Here is a 26,347-nt window from a genome sequence, read left to right on the forward strand (position 1 = left end):
TCTGTAATCACTTGCACTACATTAGAAGGCCCCACAAGTTTAAATCCCGTTTTCAAAAACTCGGCAATGTTTGCAGTTGACTGTTGGACATTAGAAAAATCGCTTGCATATAAGAACATCGAGCCAAAATAGTTTGAGGCAAGTATATTTATCAAGTGTTTGTTCTTGATATTTGTCCAACCGTCTGAGACAATGGAAACTCCAAACTCCTCAAACTTTTCTCGAAATTCATTTAACTCCCTGTGAACACACTCTTTCTCACTGTCAAGCAACGTTGTTCGCGCTTTTTCATATGATGGGGGTTTATATCCGGGCACTTTACTAACTGCAGATATCATCTCTTCCCAATATGGTGATCGAAGCACATTGAAAGGTATGCCATTTGCACACAAAAATCTGATAATTTTGTGATCTACATCATCTCTTTCTACCTTTTTAAAGGTATCACGAATATCAACTGTTTTTCGGCTTCCACTAGATGATGTAGTAATACTAATAGGCTTCTTTGGAGTATCAATTCTTGATCTCCTCAACTCAAATGCACTTGATGAAACCTCCACTCGACGAACTTGCCTCTTAATTTTTTTTGCCAATTCTGCATTTTTTGCAACTTCAGGGCAAAAGGCAATCCCAACACTTTGTCCCTTTGGAGATCCCATGAGATGTGCAAAAACTCGAGTATATGACCCATGATAAATATTTTTGCAGTGCCTGCACATAAAAACTTGGGTTCCACCTTGCTTTCCTTGCCCACTCTTCTTTTGTTTCAATACATGGCGCCATAACACTGTTGTTTTATGCATGCTAGGTGGTTCATCATCTTGGTCATCTTTAGAATAGTAGTCATCCAAGTCATATTCTTCTTCATCTTCCTCATCAAAACAATTTTCGTTTCGGTCCTCAAACTGATATGGACAAGCAGAAGACCTCTTCTTGCCCTTCCCAACACCACTAGATGATTCATGCTCCAAATTGTACAAAGAATCGTCATCGTCATCAGAATTATCGTGATCATAGCTTGAGATGGTCATTAATGAAGCAAAGAACATGCAAATATATCTGCATCATAAAAGTATCAGAATCAACCTAAAACACTTAAAAAAAGCTATTATTAACAGTAAATAATGGAGAGTGAAGAACACAAAGCATGGGGATGTAAACAAAAGACTAAGCTAAAAAAGGGGGGGAAATTACGTGCAATCTGACTATCACTGAACTAAATACTCAAACAGGCACTTCAAGTTCTAATAAGAAACAAGCAACATAAATAACTGAGAATATAGAGAGCGAGAATAGTTTGATTGAACTGCTAAATCAGATCAAGAACATATAAATCCAGTTTTCTTTCAGGACTCCACTAAAGTTCAATACCCGACTCATTGGGAAATTCTCCAAGTACCCATCAACTTAATTTTGCACAAATGGAGAACATTAAAGTGCTACCAGCCTTGGCAAACATTGATCTCTGAGACAATAGACTTAGAACTGAGGTTCTAAATCATTACAGTTATCTTCTTCATGATAATGTTCATTTACTATTTGTACCAGGCACCAGCTCACATCCTCCAGCAGCTCTCAGCCTCTCACTGTACATCGGACTGAAGAAATAGCTTTTAAAATGTGGGAACAACACACTCAAATGCTCTCCAATAAAACAATAATATTGCATATTATACCCGTTATACACAACAACAACAAACAACAACAACTACGCCTTCATCCCAAAACAATTGGGGTCAGCGATATGAACCAAAAAAGAAATTCATTTTGGGTCTTCCACATGAATCCTTTTCCTCCAATCATTTCTATCCAACGCCATGTCCTCGGTGAGGTTCAAAGCATTCATATCCTTTCCTATCATCTCCATCCAAGTCTTCCTAGGCCTACCCCTACCTCTTTTAACTAATATATTTTCCCATTTCTCCAACCTTCTAACTGGAGCATCATTAGGCCTTCGCCGAATATGTCCAAACCACCGTAAACGATTCTCTCGCATCTTATTCTCAATGGGTGCAACACCTACCTTCTTACGTATCTCTTCGTTCCGAATCTTATCTTTTATTGTATTTCCACACATCCATCTAAGCATCCGCATCTCAGCTACACTCACTTTTTGAATATGATGTCTCTTGGCAGCCCAACATTCCGTACCATATAGTAAAGCGGGTCTAATAGTCGTCCTATAAAACTTTCCCTTCAACCGCAATGGCATTCTACGATCGCACAGCACTCCAGTAGTACTTTTCCATTTCATCCACCCAACCTTTATCCTATGATTTACATCTCCATCAATTTCTCCATACTTTTGAATGATGGATCCTAAATATTTGAAATAATCATTCACCGGTATATCTTGCTCACCAAGCTTCACTACACTCTCATCACTACTTCGTTGCTTACTAAACCGACATTCCATATACCCGTTATACACCAATTAGTAAAAAAATTATTCATCAGTGTAGAATACATTATATCATAAACAACTGAAGAGTTAAATAAGAAGCTACAACACATCATGGCCAATGCAAATTAACAATCCAGCTATATCAGAAAAGTTTTGTGACGAATGCATACCATCTGTTTAGATAAGAAGTTAATATTACATTGCTTACGCTATCAATAGACTAGTATCATGGAGACAATAAAAAACAACCCACTGCTTCATGCAGAATGAATAAAAAAAACGGCTGCGATAATGAATCAGAAACTAAAAAAACTACAAACAAACCCTTGATCTACAGTAACAAAAAAACCCTTGATAGTTATGAGAAATAGACGAGTCAAAAACCACAGTGGTTGTCAACATCGTCTGAAAAAAGGGAGAAAGGGGGGAGGACATAGGGCCACCCTCTGTCCCTATCGCCCACTGTGAGGAAAAGAGGGGGCGGAAGATAGAGGGTGTTCCTCTGTCTCCACCCGGCACCAGCACCAGCACCAGCACCATGAAGAAGAAGTGCGAGACATGGGGGGTGCCCTTGCCTCAGCCACCAGCAGCCATGAGAGAGTCACGGACAGATATACACCCCGAAAAAAAAAACCCTGCGATAGATCTACACCGAGAAAGAAAAAAGAAACCCTTGAATTTGATCACTTTCCCCAAAACTACCCTATTGGATCCCACTGGTGGAGGGGAGCTCGCACGACAGAGAGATAGAGAGAGTGACAGAGCGTGAGAGAGGGGGATAGCGTACCTGAAGGTGAACATCTTCATCTTCGGAAGTCGGTGGAGGCCACCGGAATTTTTTGAGGTCGCCGGAACTCGGAGCTCGCCGAAAACTCGAGAGAGAGAGAGAGAGAGAGAGAGAGAGAGAGAGAGAGAGGAGTCGAAACGCGTGAAAAAACAAAACCCTAAGCCCCTTTTGATTTTATTTTTTCACGGGTTTTATAAAATACCCATTTTAACCTCGGTAAAAAATATAAATTCATGTGTAAAAAAAAAAATTAAGGGCAAACTCGACCTTTCCATAATAGCGTCCCCCTTTAAAGGGGTACGCGTACCTCTTTAAAGGGGTACGCGTACCCCTTTAAAGGGGGACGCGTACCCCTTTAAAAGGGTACGCGTACCCCTTTAAAGAGGTACGCGTACCCCTTTAAAGAGGTACGCGTACCCCTTTAAAGGGGGACGCGCTTCCTCAATTGAACCTGCGCTTCCCCTCGCGTTTCGGAAGCGCTGCGTTTCGCGCTTCCGAAACGCGTCCCGGGGAAGCGCGCTTCCCCTATTCTATAGGCGCTTCCGGTAACTCTGGGACAAAGAAATGTTTTAATGGAGCTTGGACAGAAAAGGCCATACTTGGTGCAAACCAGTTCCCTCTCACCACACAAGAACTAAAAAGAAGAGCCGTACCTGCTAGTCTCCTCTCATAGCCAAGGAATATCTCGAAAGAAAAGAAAGCTCCACATTGAGCTTTACCTCCAGAAGAAAAAAAACCCAATGATGAAATCTTGTTTAGGGAGTTTTAAATAGGAGAGATTCTTAATTAATAAGAGTAAGTTCGTGTCAATATGAAACTAAGTTTTGGATATGTGAAGTGGGACTTATCTAAAACAGTTGGTATGTAAATCCATCCAACATAGTCTTCTCTTGGAAACTTCTCAATTCAGCCTATTTCTTATTTCCACCTATTCTCATGCTAGTATTATATTCTTTCCAAATTAAGTAGTATTCCCTCATATGTTAAAGTCTACATCTTTCCCTACATTTGAAACTACAAAGGGAAACCTTTTGCAAGGCAATTTCACTTAACTGAAACCATATGCCCAAAGTCCCAAAACCTTAAAAATCTTCTCAAGTTTAATTCCATCTCCTTTCATCTATTAATTCCTAAAAATTAAGAAACCCTTTTTCTAAACATGAGCCTCACGTTACTTCTCAAATATTCTCTAAAATATTCTTTATTTTAAGCACTTTAAAAAACGTGAATGGGGTCTTCCTAAAAGAGAGAAGGATATTAGAAAAAGAGAAGTGGTTTTTTGATTTTCATGCTTTTTAAAATATGCTAAAAGCAAACCAATCGAAAAAAGGGCAGACTGTTGGATTAAAAAAAGACGGGAAGGGGAAAAGTGTCTATTCTTAATGGGTATAACATGTAGGATGTTTTGCCTTCTTAGTGGGACCTACTTACATGTTTTCCCGAGGTGACCACTTATGAATTTCTCTATCCAACTCACTTATGGGATTAACCTGGGTTAGCCCACTTACACGATTCTCTCCAATCCACTTTTTGGGTTTAACTTGAAGTGGTGGCACACTTACGAATTTCCTTAAAGTGACCCACTTACGAGTTTTCCTCTCCAACCCACTTACAGGTTTAACCTGAAATGGTGGCCCAATTATAGGATTTGCCCACTTATGGATTTCCCTAAGATGGCCCACTTATGGGTTTCTCTCCAACCCACTAATGGGTGGGGCCCACTTACTGGTTTTCTCTCCATCTCACTTACAAGTTTCCCTAAGGTGACCCACTTATGGGTTTCTCTCTCCAACCTACTTATGAGTGGTGCCTGCTTATGGTTTTCTCTCTCCAACCCACTTACGTGCTTAACCTAGAGTGATAGCTCACTTATGAGATTTGCCCACTTATGGTTTTTTCTCTCCAACCCACATACGAGTGGGGCCCACTTATAGGTTTCTCTCTCCAACTCACTTACGGGATTAATATGGGGTGGTCCACTTACATGTTTCTCTCTCTAACCACGTACAAGTTTAACCTGGTGTCGTGGCCCACTTATGGGTTTCTCTAAGGAGACCCACTTACAAATTTCTCTCTCCAATCCACTTATGTGTGGGCCCACTTATAAGTTTCTCTCTCCAACTCTCTTATGGGTTTAGCCCGGGTGGTGGCCCACTTACGAGTTTTATCTACTTACAAGATCTTCTAAAGTGGTCAACTTACAGTTTAATCAGGGTGGTGGCCCACTTATCGGATTTTCTAAAACTGACCCACTTTCTGGAATAATCAATGTGCTACACTTTCTGAACTTAATTGTTTAAGGATCCTTCTTTCAAAATTTACGCCCATCTCACAAAGCCACTTTCTCCTTACTTTTCAATTTATTATGTGAGAACTACCAACCTCTTACTCTACCATAAAGTTAGAAAGTAATAAAGGAAACCACCTTCACTTTTCATCAAAAGAGAGACATGAACGGTTGGTATAGAGAGCATCTCCAAGCGACTTCATCCACCAGAAAAGACAACTTCTCCAAGGATGTGCCTATAAATAGTGTCTAGCTCTCATAGCAAGGGAACACAAAACTGAAGGAAGGAAGGGAGTGTTGGCGCAAAGTCCATTTAATTTTCTTCCTCGTGTTCTTTTTACTTTTTGATCTTGTCCTTGTAGATCCTCACTTTCTGATATTGTCTTTGTAAATTCAAGGGTTCTTAAATAAATTCTAGTTTTTTCTTCTACTCTCCTTAGAGTTATCTTCATCCTCATTGGGAAGCATGATGGTGTTAGAAAGTATGAGGAAATGAAATACAAGAATGCATAATGCATTCATAAGGTCCAACATTGGACAAACATAACCTCATAATGAGGAATAACACAATGGTTCACTAAGGGACATCACAAGAAGCCTATGAAGAGGCATAAGTTGCACATAATTTATTGAACGAGGGCCTAAAGGCCATGGAGAATACAAGGGGAGCAACCCCTATTTATGCACAAAGAAGAGAGGAAAAGGAGAGGCCAAAAGGGGCTCCCCATAGAGACGTTGGGAGCCCCCAACGAATCTATGTGGGCCCCCCACTTGCGTGAAATAAAAAAAATGTAAACTAATTCTAAAAACAAATAAATAGTTGTTTTCTAAAAACAACTATGTAGCTAATACAAAATGACAGAAATACCCCTATCGGGTATTGCACACACACACACACACACATATATATATATATATATATATATATATATATATATATATATATATATATATATATATATATATATATATATATATGTGTGTGTGTGTGTGTGTGTGTGTGTGTGTATGAGTACACATATTTTAACACCCCCCCCTCAAACTTTACGGGGAAAAAAACCCAAAAGTTTGGAAATACAAAAAGAGTCTTGAAAAGAAGTCCAATTCTTTAAAAGTCTTCAAGGGAAATCTCCATCTTTATGACATCTCAGCAAATGCTTTCAAATGTAAGTCTTCAAAAAATGTCTTTATTGGCGATCATCCCCATAGTACCTCCATTGATCGAATCCATGATGTATCTAAGACATCACATCTTAACGATCCTGTAGAGAAAGAAAAAACCAAGAGAAGACTCAAAGTATACAAGAAAAATAAAATATTCTAACCCAAGAATTGCAAAAATAATATATTGAAAAGCAAGAGTGGTTTTAAACAAGATAGTAACAACTTTTCAAATCATTAGATAAGAGGCATCATTCCTTAAGGTTGACGGTAAATCATGATTTACTAAGATGAAATATGTCTATTAAGAGACATTTCAAACAAATCCCAAAAAAGGATATCTAAATGGCAGATCATAATAGGATAATTAAAAAACTACTTAATCATTTCAATATTATGTGAAAAAGTCTTCAAGAAAAACAATGTATAATGTCTTCCAAAGAGACAATGTATATGAAGTGCACCAACTTCCACAAATCGTTTTGCACAAAGGCCCAATAAGTACTCAAAGGAATTTATCAATACTTGGAAGTAATAAATGTGTGCACAAAAGAACACAGATACAAATGCCCAAAGGCATGACGAATATGAACTTTAATAAGAGGGGCTTTATAAAAGCATATTTAATACACATAGATCAACAATAGAGTTTTTCACATCTTTAGGAAGAAGAAGATATATGTCAAACACAATGTTATCAAAAACGTGCCTTGAGGCGCAAAAGGCGCGCCTGAGGCGCAAAATTATTTTTTTACTAAAGCCTGAGGCGGGATCATCGGAGAATCCGATCAGCGGCGATCCAACATCTTCTTGATGGAGAAATTGCCTGCCGAGGGGCTGAACCAGACGATGAACTTGGAGTCGCGACCACCGTGGTGGAGGAGGTCGAACCCGTCGCTCATGGAAAGCGTGGAGACGGCAGGGGAGCCGAAGGGGCCGATGCCGGACTTGACGACGAGGCGGAAGGCGTTGGCGGGGTCGTTGGGCCGGTAGGAGAGGTGGACGGAGGGGCCAACATCGAAGATGGTGGCGAGGCTCATGCAGAGCTCTCCGTCGGCGTCTCCGGCTGATACGCCGAAGAGGAAGGGGAGGCCGAGGACTCTCAGGGGGACTTTCGCCCTCAGGAGAGGCTTCCGCTCCTCCTGAAACTCTCTCTCTCTCTCTCTCTCCTTGGTTCCAAAGAACGAAATGTTAAATAAAAGTTTAAACTACAAAAAACGAAATGTTAAATACAAGGTAAAACAACTGATAGTTTAACATGATAGTTTAATCATGTTGTGCTGATATGACCGTAAATATCATAATAAAATCATGATATTTTCATCTAAAGGATAATATCGTGATTTTGAAAATATTACTACATGTTGACTGTTCTAGTGACTGTTGACTTACTCGGGTTCCAGGTGGCTTGCCCTAAGCTTGGGTGGGTGTGGCTCGGTTCGGTGTTGTGGACTTTATGGCTAACTTAGCTAGACTTGAAGAGGATACATAACTGAATTGCCTTTTTTGGGCCAACTCAATTAGTATTTTGTGGACCTCTCCAAGGCTTGGTCCAGTTGAGTTGATGGCAACTGACTGAAGGTTAAGTACTTATTTGGGTTCCTATCGTGAAGAACCAAGTCAGCATGATATGTCCAGACCCGCACCTGATTTTGAACCGCCTGTACCATGTCTAGGTCCACATGGCTAGAACCAAACCCAAGCTAGTAAGGTAAAACCACTCTTTTTGAAAAAAACAAAAACAAAATGCTTATGAATTGACAGAACTTTAATTGAATCTTGGGTTGGATCTAATTGGATCCTACTTCAATATTAAGCTCAAATTAAGGATTCAACAAGTAGGATGTAATCTGACACAAATCCAAATCCAATAAGTTAGATTTGGTAGCCAAATTTTACTATCCGATTAAAAATCTGATATTTTTTGTAATTTTTTTAAAGTTTTCAAATTTTTTTTGAGGCTTACGCTTTACGCCTCGACTCGGTTTTTGGTGGAACGCCTCGCTACGCCTCAACGCTTTTCACAACACAGGTCAAACAAATGTCATATAAAAAACATGATTTGACTAAGTATATTAAAAACATCCCCCCAAGATTCAAGAATGAATGCTATTTGAGTAGAGAACCTTACACATTTAGGAAAATCTCAATCAAATGACAAAAAACTCATTTTGCATATCAAATACAAAAGTGGTCGAAAAACCATAAGCACTTAATATATAGATTAAATGCCAAAATATCAATTTGATTTTAAAATATGCATATCAAAGATATGATTCACTTGTATCTAAAAGAAAACAAAATATGAATGAAATTTCATAAATTTCAACAATAGTTCATCCACTACAAGCAACTACCTCATTAGTCCTCCAAAACCCACAAATCAAGTGTATAAGCTACTAGAACAAGAATATAATCATAATGTCATTAAAGGCTAAAAGACACACACAAAGGTGTGTAAAAACACCTCTTGTCTACATGTAATAATACTTGAAATGAGTGTATCCACGACAAGAACAAGAGAATACACGCCAACATGGACCAAAAGCATCTCTTGTCTTCGTAAAAAGATATTCAAAATCAAGTATGTTCAGCTACTAGAACAAGAGTATCAAGCCAACCATGGGCTCAAACACAATACATCTCTTGTCTACATAAAATGACACTTGAAATGAGTGAAAGAAGCCAGCCATGGGCATACATCTCACCGACTAGAACAATGATACAAATGCCAATATGGACTAAAATCACACACCATGGTGTGAATCAACGTGCCTTGTCTACATATAATGACACTCAAGACAAGTGTATTCAGCTACTAGACTAAGAGAACAAAGTCAACAAAGAGCTACCAACACACAAATGTGTAATAAAAAATCTTGTCTACATATGATGACACTTAGATAAGAGTCATAAAAGGAGAAGACTTTTGAGGCAATAAGACTTGTAATGACAAACATTTAACAAATAAAACATTAATTTTAATATACCTTAAAACATTTAAGGTTTCAAACTTCAAACATCCATCACAGGTTCACATAAATAAGAGCATCTATAAAAACAATGGCAAAAAATAAATGAGTGACACACTCATAATTAGAGATCACATAACAAGTCATTTTAGAGTCAAACTACAAGTTGACAACCTAAAATGACATAACACGAGGTGCCCATAATTCACCTCAACAAACATCTCTAATATCACAATAATAAGGCCAAACAAATGATGCAAAACAACCTCTGATGAATAAATATAAATGCCATAAAAAGGCAATAAATATTTAAGGAACTCATTTTCCAAATAGGTGATTTTACAAAGAGGGCCGATTCAATGGTCCAATACAATCAATCACAACAATATGCCTTAAAACAATAATTTTGCATAAATTATGTTTAATCTTGATCAACTAAAAAAAATCATTTATACCAAAAAGACTTATTATGCAATGACATGAAATATTTAAGTAATGTAATATGTAAGAACGAATTTGGAATAATCCAAGAGTCAAATCAAGTCTTAACTACTTGTGCACAAAGTACTAAGAACAATATTACAACATTCTTGGAAACAAATGCATGCACATACGCACAACAAAAACACTTAAGACACTTGTGCACAAAAAAACAATACAAACTCACAAATGCATACACAAGAGTCATAAGTTTTAAGAAAGAAGTTTGGGCTATAATCCCAAAGCCTTAATCATGATAGATATAAAATGCAATTAAATGATAATAGATGCAATTTTATGTAATACAAGATGTCGAATGACAATATCTTGAAATAACAAATTTAGTTCAATATGGGCATTCTTTAATAGATGTGCTAAAATATGAAACTCATGCAGAAAGATTCTCAAAAAAAGGACAAGTTTGTAAAACTTGTAATATTAGGAGAAAAACTAAAACTAAAGGATCAAGCTTGTAGAAGGGATTGAAATTCTACAATTAGACCTTCAAAAACCCACAACAAAACTTCCAAAATAACAATTCGAAACTTCGAAGGATCTTCACAAGAACAAACACTCTTCTTATAAGAACCGTAGAAGTCTCACACATAGTACTTAACAGTAAGAACCACACAACACTCAACAACGAGTATGTAAAGTAAAAGGGAAAGATAAAAATTTAACTCCAAATGGAAGAACTCCATACACAGGAGTTACTAGAGGTATTCATATATCACTACATGAAGAATCTCTAATAAACATATTTTTACTACTCATGGCAAGAAAAGTATGCGTATTATCACAAGCTTTTATATGTTAAAGAATTTCAATCTCAACCCAACTTTCTTTAAAAAACTTCACATACATATGAAATTCATGCTTTTAAGCAAATATGCAAGAGATAACTTCAAAGTACCAAAGTTATTTGATAAAAATTTAAATTCAAAGATGTCCATTAATACAAAGCTTTAAATCATATGCAAGATTTAAAAAACAACAATAAAATCATAAAAACTTCTAAAGCCATACACACGAGTTCAAGATTGACATCAACTTATGCTTGAAAGATAAACACGATTAACGACCCATTAATGGAAGTTTTAAGCAATCATATATTTAGTTTTTGACAAACAAGTTCACCGATCTAAATAATTATCATTTAAGAGTTTTTAAGATATATTAAACGTGATATACACAAAAGCAAAGGCTTAATGAAGAACCGAAAAACACAAGTACTAAATGAGAAAAGAATACATTTTGAAATAAAAATATAACAATAAAAAAACACATACGTATACATTATTAAGGAAGTAGATATTTCTTTATAATGCATGATACTTAATTGAAAAAGAATACATACCAAATAACTTGAAGAAAGAAAAGAGAGAATAAGAAAACTTCACCATTTTTCTTAACATTTCTTGAATAACACGCTTCTCGGTGCACCAAAGAGCAACTCGATCACAACCTTGCTCTGATACCATGTTAGAAAGTATGCGTAAATGAAATACAAGAATGCATAATGCATTCATAAGGTCCAACATTGGATAAACATAACCTCATAATGAGGAATAACCTATGTCACATGGGTGCGGGTGCGGCACTTCCAAAAAATCCGGGTGCGGGGGTGCGGTAAAAATATAAAAAAATTATATATATATATATATATATATATATATATATATATATATATATATATATATATATATATATATATATATATATATATATATATATATATATATATATAGTCCTTCAGATCCTGGGTGCGACACCCTAAGGCCAGTCAATTTGGGGTTAATGATGGGAGGGGGGTTTCCTTCTGATCCAATTAGCTTAAAATCCAATACTTAAGGGTTTTGATCGGATTTTGGATTCGGGTATGAATGCAAAACTAAATACCGAACGCCAATCTGATCATTAATTAGATCCGATTCTGGCTACCGAACCGGATTAATCGGTTTCGGATGTCGGGGGCGGAATGTTCTATACGTGTATGTACTACGGTACCCACCCAGAACACCACCCACCGCCAACCGGGGATAGCCGGTGGGCATCTGTTTTAGGGTTACGGGTCGAGCCGGTCAGGCAGTATAAATACAAAGCCTTGGGAAGATAGTAAACCCCTCTCTCTCTCTCTCCCACGTCTCTCTCTCTCTTATATCGAACCAACAAAACCCTCTCTCTCTCTCTCTCGTATATATAAGCGATCGTCTTCCCTCGCTCTCCCTCTATAAAACCCATCGAATTCAAATTTTTCCCTCCTCGATCTCGAACTATCCCACGAATTTCCCGTCGTCGGACAGATCTTTTTCACCGGAATCGTTCGTCGATGAGGAGAAATTGGGGATCCTTATTTCTTGGGTTTTCTTTGGGTGCGATCGGCGGTTGATGAGCGGAGAGTGGGTGATCTGAGGTCGGGGAAGATGTTCGATCAGGAACTAGAAGGTAGCCAGCCGGTCGATCTCTCTAAGCATCCCTCTGGCATAGTACCGACCCTACAGTAAGTTCTTGGTTCCCGATCCGTGAGTTTTTTCTATTGTTTTTTGTGTTGTATCGACGAATTGGTCGTCGATGGGGCTCTTTTTTGTTTCTTCCCTTTCTTGGGTTTGGGCAATCCGTTTGGTGAATGTTTTCTCTTTCTTTTTTGTTGGGGTGTGGGTCTCGATTTTTTTTTGTTCATTAGGGTTTTCTTTGATGAATGTGGTGGTGTCTGTGCACAAGAAGGCGCGTGATTGTTTTGTGGGGAAGGATCTTTTATCTGAAAATTAGATCAAAATGACCCTGGGCGCGGTCAACGCACCCAGGGTCGGGTTGACCGCACCCGGTGCCACACCCGCACCTACACCCGCGTCGCGTCAACGCGGGTGCGGCACCCTGCTAGCCGAATCCCTGTGACATAGGGAATAACACAATGGTCCACTAAGGGACATCACAAGAAGCCTACGAAGAGGCATAAGTTGCACATAATTTATTGAATGAGGGCCTAAAGGCCATGGAGAATACAAGGGGAGCAACCCCTATTTATGCACAAAGAAGAGAGGAAAAGGAGAGGCCAAAAGGGGCTCCCCATAGAGACGTTGGGAGCCCCCAACGGTCACATTTGTGACCGTTGGAGGCCCAAACGAATCTATGTGGGGCCCCCACTTGCGTGAAATAAAAACAAAAAACAAAAAATGTAAACTAATTCTAAAAACAAATAAATAGTTGTTTTCTAAAAACAACTATGTAGCTAATACAAAATGACAGAAATACCCCTATCGGGTATTGCACACACATATATATATATATATATATATATATATATATATATATATATATATATATATATATATATATATATGTGTGTGTGTGTGTGTGTGTGTGTGTGTGTGTGTGTGAGTACACATATTTTAACAGATGGAGCTGCCAGGTTCTCCTGCTTCAGTAGAAAAGGAGTCAACCTATGCTAGTATTGCAAAGAACTTGGTTTCTGGAGTTCCTACTTATGAGAAGGGATTAGATAGCTCTAAGACCTAGGTCACTCTAAGACCTAGGTCAAGGTTCTTAAGGTCAAAGAGCTTGACACCTCCCTTTCATAAAGTGGATGGACTCTAGTCATTCCTAAGAAGAAGAGAACTCTGAGGCAGTACAATGTCACGAGCGTAAGTGGAAACTGTCAAAAGACCACTCCTGCGCTCGGTCCACTTAATCCTAAGCAAGGAAAAACCATCTTTCATGCTGTATCTCCACCAAAGGGGGATCACCTAGCATCAGAATCCATCACGTGCAAAAGGCAGTGGGCATTGGAACCCTGAAAGTGAGGTCCTTATGCTTGAGCCCGAAAGTAGGTATTGAAACCCCAAAAGTAGGGTCTCCAAGCACAAAAGTGGGAACTTAAACCTCGAAAGTGGGGTCCTTATCCTCAAGCCCCAAAGTGAGCATTGAAACCCTGAAAGTGGGGTTCTCATCCTCAAGCTCGAAAGTGGGTAATGAAACCCCAAAAGTGGGGACTCCAATTTCTAGCCTGAAAGCGGGCACTCAAACCTTGAAAGTGGGGACCACATCTTCAAGCCTGAAAGTGGAGTCATCAAGGGCAAGCTCGAAAGTGGGTAGTGTTAAAATGTATCTCCTAAAAATCATTATTGTAAATATAAATATGTATATTTATATACATAGAGATATATTTACATTAATATATTATATGTACATATATCTCTCTCTATATAAATATATATATATATATATATATATTTATATATATTTACCCGAAAGGGTATTTTTGTCATTTCCTGTTTTGCGCATATTCCCTTTTTGAATATGTTGTAACTTTCCTTTTTTATTATTTGTAATTCTTTTTTTCTTTTTATTTTTAACATTTGTTTAATGTGCATTGGGGGTCCCCCAATAGAGTCGTTGGGGGCTCCCAACGACTCCTTTGGGAGCCCCCCCTTTGCACTCTCTTGCATTTGTATAAATAGGGGTGTTCCCCCCTTGTATTTCTGAAGCTTGAGAGTCTCAAGCATTTGGTTCTTTCTATAAAATACATGCCATTGTGCATGTTTATTATTTTTACGCTTTTGCGTACTTTGTTCAAGTGTTGTGAGAGTGCCTTCGTGCACATCTTTTCAATATTATTTGTGCTCGTTTGCGTATTGTCTTTTCATAGACAATTTTACATGGTATCAAAGCAAGGTTGATTATTGAAGATCGTGGGATTCTCCATTTTCGAGTGCCTCGAAAAACGTGCCTTCCGATCTTTGAAGTTTGAAGTGGTGGATCTTTCTTCTCAAATATTTTAGAAGAATCTTGTGCAAAGTTGGTATTGGAAATATTGTGTTGGTACGCTTTTTTCTCTACCTCTTTACTCTCTAATGGTCGAAAAAGAGTCCCATTTTGCTCTTGGTTTCAAATTAAATGGATCCAACTATCATGTTTGTGCCGGAAATATGGAGGCTCATATAAAAGGGAAAGGCCTATGGGGATATGTACTTGGCACAATTCCGGAACCGGAACCCAAGATTACCGTAGTAAATGGAGGCGAAATCAAGATTCTTGAGGGAGAAGAAAGAACCAAAGCCCTTGAAGAATACTCCAAGAAACACGATGAATGGGAAATGAAGAATTTCAAGATTCTTTCATGGTTTTTCTCATCCGTGGAAACCAAGATTAATGCCAACATTATTAAATTAAAAAAGACATCGGAAGCTTGGCATTATCTTGAAAAAATGTACACCTCAAGGGATCTCTCTCATAAGTATTACCTTCAAAAGAATGCTATCTCCCTTACTCAAGGTGAAATGACGATTAGGGAATACTTTGCCGATCTTTCCTCTATTTGGGATGAGCTTGCAATGCTTGAACCAAAATGGAGTGGAGAGGCAATTGAGCTTCGTCACAAGCAACTTGAAGAAGATCGGTTCTTCAACTTTTTGAATGGGCTAAGGCCCGAATTTGAGTAAATAAGGTCATCTCTTCTCTCCTCTTTTTCTCCCCCTTCTCTTGAAGATGTTCTCACCAAATTAAGTGGTGAAGAGACTCATATGAATTTATGTAAACAAATACCAAATGTTCTTGCGGTCCCTTGTAATATTGAAGAAAATAGTGAGGTCAATGCTGTATCCAGACCCGGAAACAATGTAAGAACCTATCGTCCCCCTCACTTTAAATTTCAAAATCAAGGTGAAAATGATGGTCAAAGAGGAAGAAGGGACTATAGCAAAACTATTTGTCATTTTTGTAAAGAACCGGGGCATATCAAACCCGTATGTCCCAAATGGAAGAAACTTTTAGCCATGGCTACCACTGGTGTACCGCAGAAGGATGAGGCATCTTCGAGTGAGACCCTTTCTATAAATCAAATAGTGGAAGCTCTTCAACCTCTCCTCAAGGGATCTACCTCCGGTGCGGCCGTATCCACTTCTTCCTCTCCAGGTAAAATCTCTTGGCTTTTGGACTCCGGTGCATCCTTTCATATGTCCCCAAACATTTTTTCACTTTCCGATTATTCGAAAAATGGTTCCCCATCTTATGTCTCCGCTGCTGATGGAACCTCTCTTGAAATTAAAGGAATAGGTAATTTTGAAACTCAAGAATTTTCTATTCCAAAAATCAGATTTATACCTAAACTTAACTTAAATCTCCTCTCTGTTTCTCAACTCACGGACCATGGCTGCGATATTAAATTCTCTTGTGATAAATGCTTAATACAGGATCGCCAGTCCGGGAAATTGATTGGGGAAGGCTTTAGAAGAGGAGATTTATACTATATGGAATCTCTTCAAGTTCCAAAAGTTTTGTGTAATGTTGCCCGACATAAAGATATAAATGTGTGACACAAAAAACTTGGTCATCCTAATATCACCAAGTTATCATATTTACATTTTGCAAAAGACCTATGTAAAAGCTCTTTTTCTTGTAATGACTGCATTCTCGGAAAAATGCGAAGTTTACCTTTTGAGCAAAGAACTATGTTCTCTTCTAAAACTTTCGAAATTGTTCATTCGGATGTTTGGGGACCTGCACCTGTTGTTTCAAAAGGAGGTTTTTCTTATTACGTAATATTTGTGGACGATTTTTCTAGATATTCGTGGATATATTTTCTTAAGTTTAAACATGAAGTGTTTTAATGTTTTAAAAATTTTCATTCAATGATTAAGAATCAATTCAACAGCAACATAAAGATTTTTAGAAGTGACTCTGGAGGAGAATATCTCTCCAATCAATTTAAGGTATATCTTGAGGATCACAGAATTATTCACCAAAGGTCTTGTCCTAAAACACCTCAACAGAATGAGTTGGCTGAAAGAAAACATAGGCACATTATTGAGACCACTAGGACCCTTCTTATATCTCAAAATATTCCTAAAAACTTTTGGGCTGAAACAGCTCTTGCTTCTGTTTATTTGATAAATCGCTTACCATCTAGGATATTAGGAAAAATATCTCCCTTTGAGGTATTACATAAGCTTGAACCTGATTATAATAGGTTAAGAGTCTTTGGATGTAAGTGTTTTATACTTACTGATAAGAATGACAAGCTCTCTCCCAAGGCTATTCCTTGTACCTTTCTTGGTTATTCCGAAACTCAAAAAGGTTTTCGTTGTTATGACCCTAGAGATGATAAGCTATATGTCTCTAGAAATGTAACTTTTTTAGAAAATGAGAGTGGTTTTGAAAAAAATGTTTCTCAACAAGAAAATTTTGATTACTCCTTATTTGACTTATTGTCTAGTAATGATGATGTATCATTAAACCATGATGAGGAAAATGATGCAGATATTGGTGAACATAACCCACTCAATGAACAAGAAAGTAGAGTTCCAAGTGAGCCAATAACCTACTCTCGTAGAAACCAAGACACCTTTAGAAGTGCTATTGATCAATATAGTGAGCTTTCTCCTATTCTTGACCATAGAAGATCTGAAAGAAATAGAAGACCTCCAACTCGTTTTGTATCCTTTGACTCTTTTTCACCCCGATATAGGGCTTGTCTTAGTGCCATTCACTCTTATTTTGAACCAAGAAATTTTAAAGAAGCTAAAAAATGTATAGAATGGCAAGAAGCCATGCAAAGTAAACTTAATGCTCTTAAAAGGGCAGAAACTTGGGATTTTCAAACTCTACCTATAGGAAAGAAAACTATTGGCTGTTGATGGGTCTTTAAAGTTAAAACTAAGAGCGATGGTTCTCTAGAAAGGTACAAATCTCGCTTAGTTGCAAAAGGGTATGGGCAAGAGTATGAAATTGATTACGAAGAAACCTTTGCCCCTGTAGCTCGAATGGTTACCGTTAGGTGTCTTATTACTATTGCATCTATTAAAAATTGAAACATTTTTCAAATGGATGTTAAAAATGCCTTCTTAAATGATGATCTTAACGAAGAAGTATATATAGATGCTCCAGCAGGCATGAAGATTCCTAAAGATAAAGTTCTTCGTCTTCGTAAAGCCCTCTATGGTTTGAAACAGGCCCCCAAGGCCTGGTATGATAGATTTACTAGTGTAATGTTAGAAAATGGTTTTTCCTCATGTTATACTGACACCGCTCTATTTACTAGAAGATCTAATGCAGGAATTGTGATTCTATTACTCTATGTTGATGACATGCTAATTACAGGTGATGATGTTCAAGGAGTCAAGGGTATTAAGTCCGTCTTGACTTCAAAATTTGAGATGTCAGACTTGGGTTTTCTGACATATTTTCTTGGTATTGAGGTTGCCTATTCGCAACGTGGTTATTTTCTATCTCAGTCTAAGCTTGCTTGTGAGATTATTGACAGATCAGGAATTTCTGATGACAAAGTATGCGAAACTCCTGAAGTCGTGGGATAAAAAATGAAGATTGACGATGGTGTTCCTCTAACAGATCCTACTCCTTACAGGCAGTTGGTAGGCTCTCTAATGTACCTTAGCATTACTCGACCCGACTTGTCGCATGCTATTCACATCGCCAGTCAGTTTCAGCATGCTCCTACAACCGTTCATATGAGTGCTGTCCTTCGCATCATCAGATATTTGAAAGGAACCATGAACAAGGGAGTTTTTCTATCTTCTTCCTCTGAATTAAAATTGCTTGCTTATACTGACTCAGATTGGGGAGGTGACCCTAGTAACCGTCACTCCACCACTGGCTTTTGTATTTTCTTAGGAGAATCTTTGATCTCGTGGCGATGTAAAAAGCAACAGAAGGTCTCCTTATCATCCACTGAAGCCGAATATAGAGCCATGGCATCTACCACCATGAAAATTGTATGGATTCGACGTCTTTTGGAAGATATGGGAGTAGTTGTCAAAGAACCAACAAAGCTATGCTGTGACAATAAAAGTGCAATCTACATTGCCAAGAACCACACCTTTCACGAGCGAACAAAGCATATAGAGATGGATTGCCATTATGTTCGAGAAGAATACTTGAAGAAGGTCATTGATCTACCATATATGACATCTGAGTATCAACTTGCCAACTTCTTCACAAAAGCTCTATGTTCGCCCAGATTTCATTTCCTTCTTGACAAACTTGCGGTTATCACACCGTAAGTTTGAGGGGGGGGTGTTAAAATGTATCTCCTAAAAATCATTATTGTAAATATAAATATATATATTTATATACATAGAGATATATTTACATATAATATATTATATGTACATATATCTCTCTATATATAAATATATATATTTATATATATTTACCCGAAAGGGTATTTTTGTCATTTCCTGTTTTGCGCATATTCCCTTTTGGAATATGTTGTAACTTTCCTTTTTTATTTTTTGTAATTCTTTTTTTCTTTTTATTTTTAACATTTGTTTAATGTGCATTGGGGGTCCCCCAATAGAGTCGTTGGGGGCTCCCAATGACTCCTTTGGGAGCCCCCCCTTTGCACTCTCTTGCATTTGTATAAATAGGGGTGTTCCCCCCTTGTATTTCTGAAGCTTGAGAGTCTCAAGCATTTGGTTCTTTCTATAAAATACATGCCATTGTGCATGTTTATTATTTTTACGCTTTTGCGTACTTTGTTCAAGTGTTGTGAGAGTGCCTTCGTGCACATCTTTTCAATATTATTTGTGCTCGTTTGAGTATTGTCTTTTCATAGACAATTTTACAGGTAGCTCATCTTCAAGTAAAGAAATCCACAAAGTGGGGTCGTACACTCTAACCCCGAAAGTGGGTTCTGAAATTTGGAAAGTGAAGTATTCCATTCAAATCCCCAAAGTGGATTGTAATATTTGGAAAGTGAATCCGACTTCTCTAAACCTGAAAGTGAGACATGAAAATCAGAAAGAAAATTCTTCCACCACAATCCCGAAAGTGGGAGCTCAAATGCCGAAAGTTGCATCCCCCACTCTAAACCTGAAGGTGGAGGAGAGGAAACTCAAGAAAGTACACTCTTTTACCCAGAAAGTGGACATCCAGAAAGTGATGCTTCCTGTGCCAAACCCGATAATGGGATTTCAAATATCGAATGTGAAGTCTTTTACACCAATCCAGAAGATGGATTGTTCTACAAAATGTCATCTTCAATGTTTGTAATATTATATTTGTACGCATTCTTATAGTTTTTTTGTTTGCTTTAGTGTATTTGTCACTAATGTTAAAATTTGCACTTTGGACAACTTTTGTGTGCGTGTGTGTTTGCAGTCTGTAAGGACAGGCTGTTTTCTAGTGTGTGTCTATATATGTAAGATTTATTCTTAGGGACAACAAGGAGTTCCATTTTCTACTGTAATATTCTTCTTTGTATCGGTTTCTGTTTTTTGTCTGTATCTTTAATTTTTTGCACAATAACCCCTTTATGACGAGACTCAAATGTTTTATATTGTTTTTCTAAGTAATTACTTTGATTTGTTCCAGTTATGAGTGCTACATTTCATTTCTTATTTTTCTTTCAGAACGATTTTTCAGTTACCACAATTAGCAAGTTGCTACAGTTATCTTTCATGTTGGATTTTGGATACTTCGCGTTGTTGTCATTTATTGACTTAAGAGGAGCCAAAACGATTTGTTTTTTGTCAAGTTTATAGAGTTTAATGACTTCTTTGCGGCATTCAAATAGCGACCCATTTGCTCCTATTCCATTTAAAGTACAAACACTTGCATCAGGATACCAAATCTGAGCATTGATGGAGTGAGCTTACTGGGTTTTCTGTCTTGTCCTAGGATAGTCATGCTGATGCCAATTAGTGGACAGGGCACAACACTTGGTTTTTGTCCACAAGACAAGGCAACAAAACCAGTAAATTTATATTGTTCCAGTAGAAAAGTTGATCAAGTTCTCCAGTATTATTTTATGCCAAACCATCCTTCATCTTTCATCTAGTTTGGCATCACATAGAACCTTTTGTTCTGGCAGATCAACTGTCTCATATCACTAGAAGCCTGGTTTTTTGATAAGTAGGTTTCCTAACCTTGCATATGAATTTGACTTGGAAAATTAACTGGAAAAATTAGTCATTCTCAAACTAACTGAAGCCTTCAGTACAGAATTGCAAATGTTTTTGGATGCTTCTGTTGTAATTCTGGTTAGTTATCGATTTATAGGACCCACTGCTGACAGTGATTTTGACCTAAACTTGTTGCAGCTTTTCCTTGTGCATTTCACAATATACTGACTGGTGGCCTTGCCTGGCATGTGAATCGAGAAAGCTAGATTCTTTGCAATATTTCATAAATTTCAATTTGGAGGGGATTATGCCCAGACTTGTTTGGATAATTCCATGAATTCCTTTTATGAGCATAAAGGGCATTAGAATTTTAAAGTCTATGGTTGAATGCTTGATCTTATGCAGGGAAATTGCTAGGATGCTAGCTGATGATTATAATAAACGGGTCATGATTGTTGATACCTCAAATGAGATAGGTGGTGATGGAGATATTCCTCATGCAGGTATTGGTGGTGCTCGCAGAATGCAAGTTCCAAATGCTGATATGCAACATAAGGTCATGAAAACTTGATCAAATTATGTTACTCTTGTCTAATTATCCACTGTAAAGTTATAATAAGTGTTCTTTGGATTTTTTGTGATTTAGTGGAACTTGTGAAGTCATAAAAAGGTTTGGTACCTAAAGCTTGTCATTGAAGCTGTATTTAAATAATGGGATAACTGTATGTTGTCGTAAAGTTGCTGAAGGCACACCTTTCAAAAAGTTGTTGAAGACATCTCTCATTATGTTGTGAAAGAGAAACTTTAGTTTCTATGCTAATTTATATTATCTCCAATTTCACTTTTTGGAAGTAATTAAAGATCATTACAGCAATTTAGCAAGCTACAGAAAGTAAGTGAGAAACAGTGTCTAGTTCAAATAAAGATGCTGCAAAGAATAGATACTTGACACATAATTTTTTGAGAAAGAAAAAAACATCTTTTTTTTTGTTAGAATAAAAGAAAGAAAGAACACTCAATTAATTAATTGATGCAAAGTAATGAGTTTACAAGGATTAAAGTAGATGACAAGGTGTCATCCCAAAGATACATCTGGTGAAAAATTATGAGGAGAAAATTGAACCCAACCATTGGAGGTTGGTTCTCTGCCAATTAGTGGATGTGCACATAATGTCACGTCAGCCATGATCAATTTGTGGACTGCTGAAGCACTTGAGCAATTCTAGTTGAAGGTTCAAGTGGGAAGCCCAAGTGTTCAGGAGCCAACATTGCCATACAAATATCCAAGGGTCACTGTTTTGAACCTTCTTACGGCCAAAAAGAAGCTTTTTAGTGCACGATTCATCCCTAACCTTCATTTGTAAAGTATGTGGGAGTAGTTTCTCCCGGAGCACCGTAGCATTACTCTTTATCTATTAACCTTGAGTTCTTGCAATTCTTTTCCTGGTTTGTTTTAGTGGAGCCATCGTTCTTGTGAATTTCTTATGTCTTTTCATGTCATGTATGTTGCTTGTGTTTCTCATGTAAAGGGTGCATTATTGTCTAGTGTTTTTCTTTATAGCATGGATTTAACACGCAAAAAATAAAAAAGGGGAAAGCCCTAGATTTCATTTGACGTGTAGATACTTCCACATATTTGGTCATGAATGTAGAAATAATCTGGATAAAAATTAACTAGATCTCTCGGATATAGGCCTTGGTTCAGATTGCTGAAGTGCTACTAAGAAACAGAGAAGCAATCAAAATACTGTCTGTGAAAATCTGGAACTGTATTCTGATATTTTATAATCAACACATCTTTCTTTTTTGGTTGGCTTATTTTATGAGCTGAACTACCAGTCTACCATACAGTATTAACTTTTTTGATGAATTTCATCCTTGTATTGTTTGATAAATTTTTCATCATATATGTTTCATTTGTTTTTAAGATATTTCTTTTATCAAGTAACTGACTGCATATTAATATTATCTGAAAGCTATCTTTTGTTAGCTGATGTTTGTTATGCACGACTCCCAGGTCTTGATTGAAGCAGTAGAAAATCACATGCCACAAGTGATTGTAATAGATGAAATCGGTACTAAGCTTGAGGCACTGGCTGCAAGTACAATCGCCCAGCGTGGGATCCAGCTTGTTGCAACAGCTCATGGAGTGACTTTTGAGAACCTGATTATGAATCCTTCTTTGGACATGCTTGTTGGAGGGATACAAGTAAAATAACTGCACATTTCTAGATGCATCTACAGATCCTATTGATATTTTTTTGTTGCAATATTGAATTTGCTTCTTTTGTTGATCAAATTCCACGAAAAAATATGCTACAAAATTCATCCACTTTGCAAGAATTGTTCACATTCCCGAGTGTTTGCCATATGAGTATTGACTTCTGAAGCGCTTCAAGTTTCTTTTTTCCCTCTTTTTTTAATAGGTGATCTAGTGGTTGCCCTTAATGGGACTGAAAGACTTAAGGTTAATGACAAAAAATTCAGTTGTTAATAAAAGATATTGGGTACTGAGTGCCTCCTTGGGTGGACCACCAGAAATGTGCACATGTTTTAGCTGCTCGAGTCTGTATCTTGACAATGAGGTTAGCTTTTCTTCATATTTCTTACATGCTTTAGTACAGTAATCTTAGAAGGGAACAGCCTGTGTTTGGGGATAAAGGCATCATTTGATCAGCAAATGAGAGTGTCCATAATTTTGATGTTCCTTTTCACAGATATGTTAGATGAATACACGAGGAGAAATTGGAAATTTCGGGCATGACAGAAAACACCATGTTTTGAACGCAAGAATGGAATTAAGAAGATACAATAATGGAACTATTAATCAGAGAGTTTGGTTGAAGGGGAATTAGTCCCCAAGGAACCTAACGCCTGTTACAATCTCATTGATAATTGTAGGAATATGAACATTAACTGAAAAAGAAAAAGAACACATGCTGTGACTTTACTGATCAGTTCCTTTCATGCATGTGTTGAAGAGTGTCACACTTGGTGATGAAGAGGCTACCAGGAGAGGCGTACAAAAGTCTATTCTAGAGAGAAAAGGCCCAGCAACATTTAACTGCGGTGTGGAAATTATGTCAAAGACTGAACTACGAGTTCATCATAGATTGGAAGAAACGGTTGATAGTCTTCTTGCAGGTTACATTTTCATATATTTGTATGTGTGATCAATTTATGTGCTTATTCTATCATTGCAAGCCTTTTAAGTTTTAACTTGTGGTTGTTTTTCTTACAGGCCGTTCTCCCATTTATAAAGTCTGTTCCCTAAATAAAAAATCATTTGTACGTGAAAGGCCCAATACTTTGAAGAATGAAGCTTCTCATGCCGTGGCATCTTGTAAACAAGAAAGTAGTGTTGAAGTTAATAATTGCGAGATGGATGGCAGACATAGCGTGCATAAGGAATCCATTGTAAAAATTTCAACAAATATGATGCTGGATTCTTATGCAGAAAGCATGCCCATCTGTCTCTACATATATGGGGTAAGAAATCTCTCCCATGAAATATTTTATATAGAACAAGTTTTTGCCATAATGAATTGGTGCATTTCCTTAAACATCGTAGGATACTCATTTTCAAATTTTCATTTGATTATTCTTTTTTATTCTTGGCACAAGTGCGTATGCATTGCCATAAAATGCACTCATGGTGCATCATATTTTTTCTGTAGTTGTGGCTGAGAAGCGTTTAGCCTCATTTTAACTATCAAAAGAAAAAAAAAGGAAAGTGACCTTTCTTACCTAATTATGGTTTTTGCTTTTAGATTGTGGAGTCCAACTTTCAGCAAGTGATCAAACTTCAACAGCTGGAAAATGCTATAGATATAACTGATGATATTAGCAAGGCAACTGCATTGCTTGCCTTGCAATCCAAGCTCAAGAACTCTCACATTCAAGGAGTTGCCAAATCTCTTGACATTCCCATTTATGTGATAAAGGTAATGTTTTGACCAGTTTAGAGTGGATAATGGTTTCACGTTCATAGCTTGAATGATATAATTCTGGTGTTTTTTATAGACATCATCTACAGCGCATATAACAAGAGCTATAAACAAAATTATAAGCGAACTAGCTTATGGTTTCAACCATGGAAGCAAGCATATTGATGACTCCGATGGCACTTCAACAGAAAAAATTGATGCGTTAGAGGTGAGAATGTCAACCTTCTTCTGTTATACTGTTATGAAGGAATGAAAGAGTTAATATGCATAATGTGGTCCATAGTTCTTTCTATTTTGTCATATTAGCCCATGCAGTTTTTCCCTACAATTATTGAAACCAAATATGTAACTGCTTTCATTATCAGGAAGCTAGACTAGCTATTGAGCAGACAGTAATTCCAAAAGGGCAGCCGGTAGAGCTACTTCCTAGGTCCCCGAGCATCATCTTTATGCAAATTGATCTTGTCAAAAGTTACCAGCTGAGTTCAGAGAAAGTGGGCAAGGAGCCGAAGATGCGACTGCGAATTCTTCCATATCATGGCAAGGAAAAAGCTAGTGCTGATGAAACTTATGACGAATATCAAAATGATGTGGCTATAGACAGCAGTGATTACACAAATGGTAGCCCTAGCATGAATATATTGCCCATCTTGCCTGATTAGTACTCTGTATATCTTGTAAATACATAGGTAGCTGTACAAATAATGCAAATAATTATTTGCGAATCCTATAGCCTTGCATTTTCACTTTGTATTTTTTTGGCATCCATTCAACAACGAAGTTTTGGATGGTTTTGTAATGAAACTTGAAAAAGAAGTGCATACACAAGTTCACTATTGGAAAATGCACCAAAGCTACTAAGGGCTACAACAAACATTCAAGAGCACACACAAGCCGCTAATGGGCTTGACACTCAATATGAAAAAATGTAATTTTATGTTACTCAAGAGAAGCATGCGTAACATGGGAGAGATCCCATTTAAATAGGCATGGGTTAGACCAACTAGTTGTTAGTCAAACGGCTAGTTGGGCTAGTCCCAACAGCTAGAAAAGGGACAAAAAAAAAGAGAATTCCAATCTGCCTTGAATGGGCAGAACATATTTCAAAATATAAAAGTACAAAAATGCCCTAAGAGGGTGTGACCTATTACAAAAAAATAAAATACACACACGTGAATCTCTCTCTCTCTCTCTCTATATATATATATATATATATATATATATATATATATATATATATATATATATGATGTGTTTTCTCAAATGAGTCAAATGCCTTAAAATTTTTGAAATCTGCCCATTTCTCAAAATAGCAAATAGGAAACTTTTTAGAACCTTTTTACTCTGTATAAACCAACTTCACGAAGTTCATGTGATATAATAACTTTGTAAATTGTCATTGTGAATATGTTATTTATATACAAATTTTCTAAGGAATTTGCTGATTTCCTGA

At 37.2% G+C, this 26,347-nt stretch overlaps 1 protein-coding gene across 1 annotated transcript in view; it reads left to right on the forward strand.

Annotated features, from left to right (window-relative positions):
• The window catches only part of LOC149820019 (protein SEEDLING PLASTID DEVELOPMENT 1-like), a 64,631-nt gene extending 38,912 nt beyond the window's left edge, over nucleotides 1-25,719 (forward strand). The window contains exons 3-9 of the mRNA XM_089982372.1: nucleotides 21,353-21,503; nucleotides 22,965-23,156; nucleotides 23,929-24,091; nucleotides 24,189-24,436; nucleotides 24,718-24,891; nucleotides 24,971-25,102; nucleotides 25,260-25,719. Of these exons, the coding sequence (XP_089838498.1) occupies nucleotides 21,353-21,503; nucleotides 22,965-23,156; nucleotides 23,929-24,091; nucleotides 24,189-24,436; nucleotides 24,718-24,891; nucleotides 24,971-25,102; nucleotides 25,260-25,556 (1,357 nt within the window). The 3' untranslated portion in view covers nucleotides 25,557-25,719. The remainder of the gene's footprint in view (nucleotides 1-21,352; nucleotides 21,504-22,964; nucleotides 23,157-23,928; nucleotides 24,092-24,188; nucleotides 24,437-24,717; nucleotides 24,892-24,970; nucleotides 25,103-25,259) is intronic.
• The last annotated feature ends 628 nt before the right edge of the window (nucleotides 25,720-26,347 follow it).

Source organism: Nuphar pumila, chromosome 12 (assembly GCF_984573655.1).
Source record: "Nuphar pumila chromosome 12, dmNupPumi1.hap1.1, whole genome shotgun sequence".
NCBI lineage: Eukaryota > Viridiplantae > Streptophyta > Magnoliopsida > Nymphaeales > Nymphaeaceae > Nuphar > Nuphar pumila.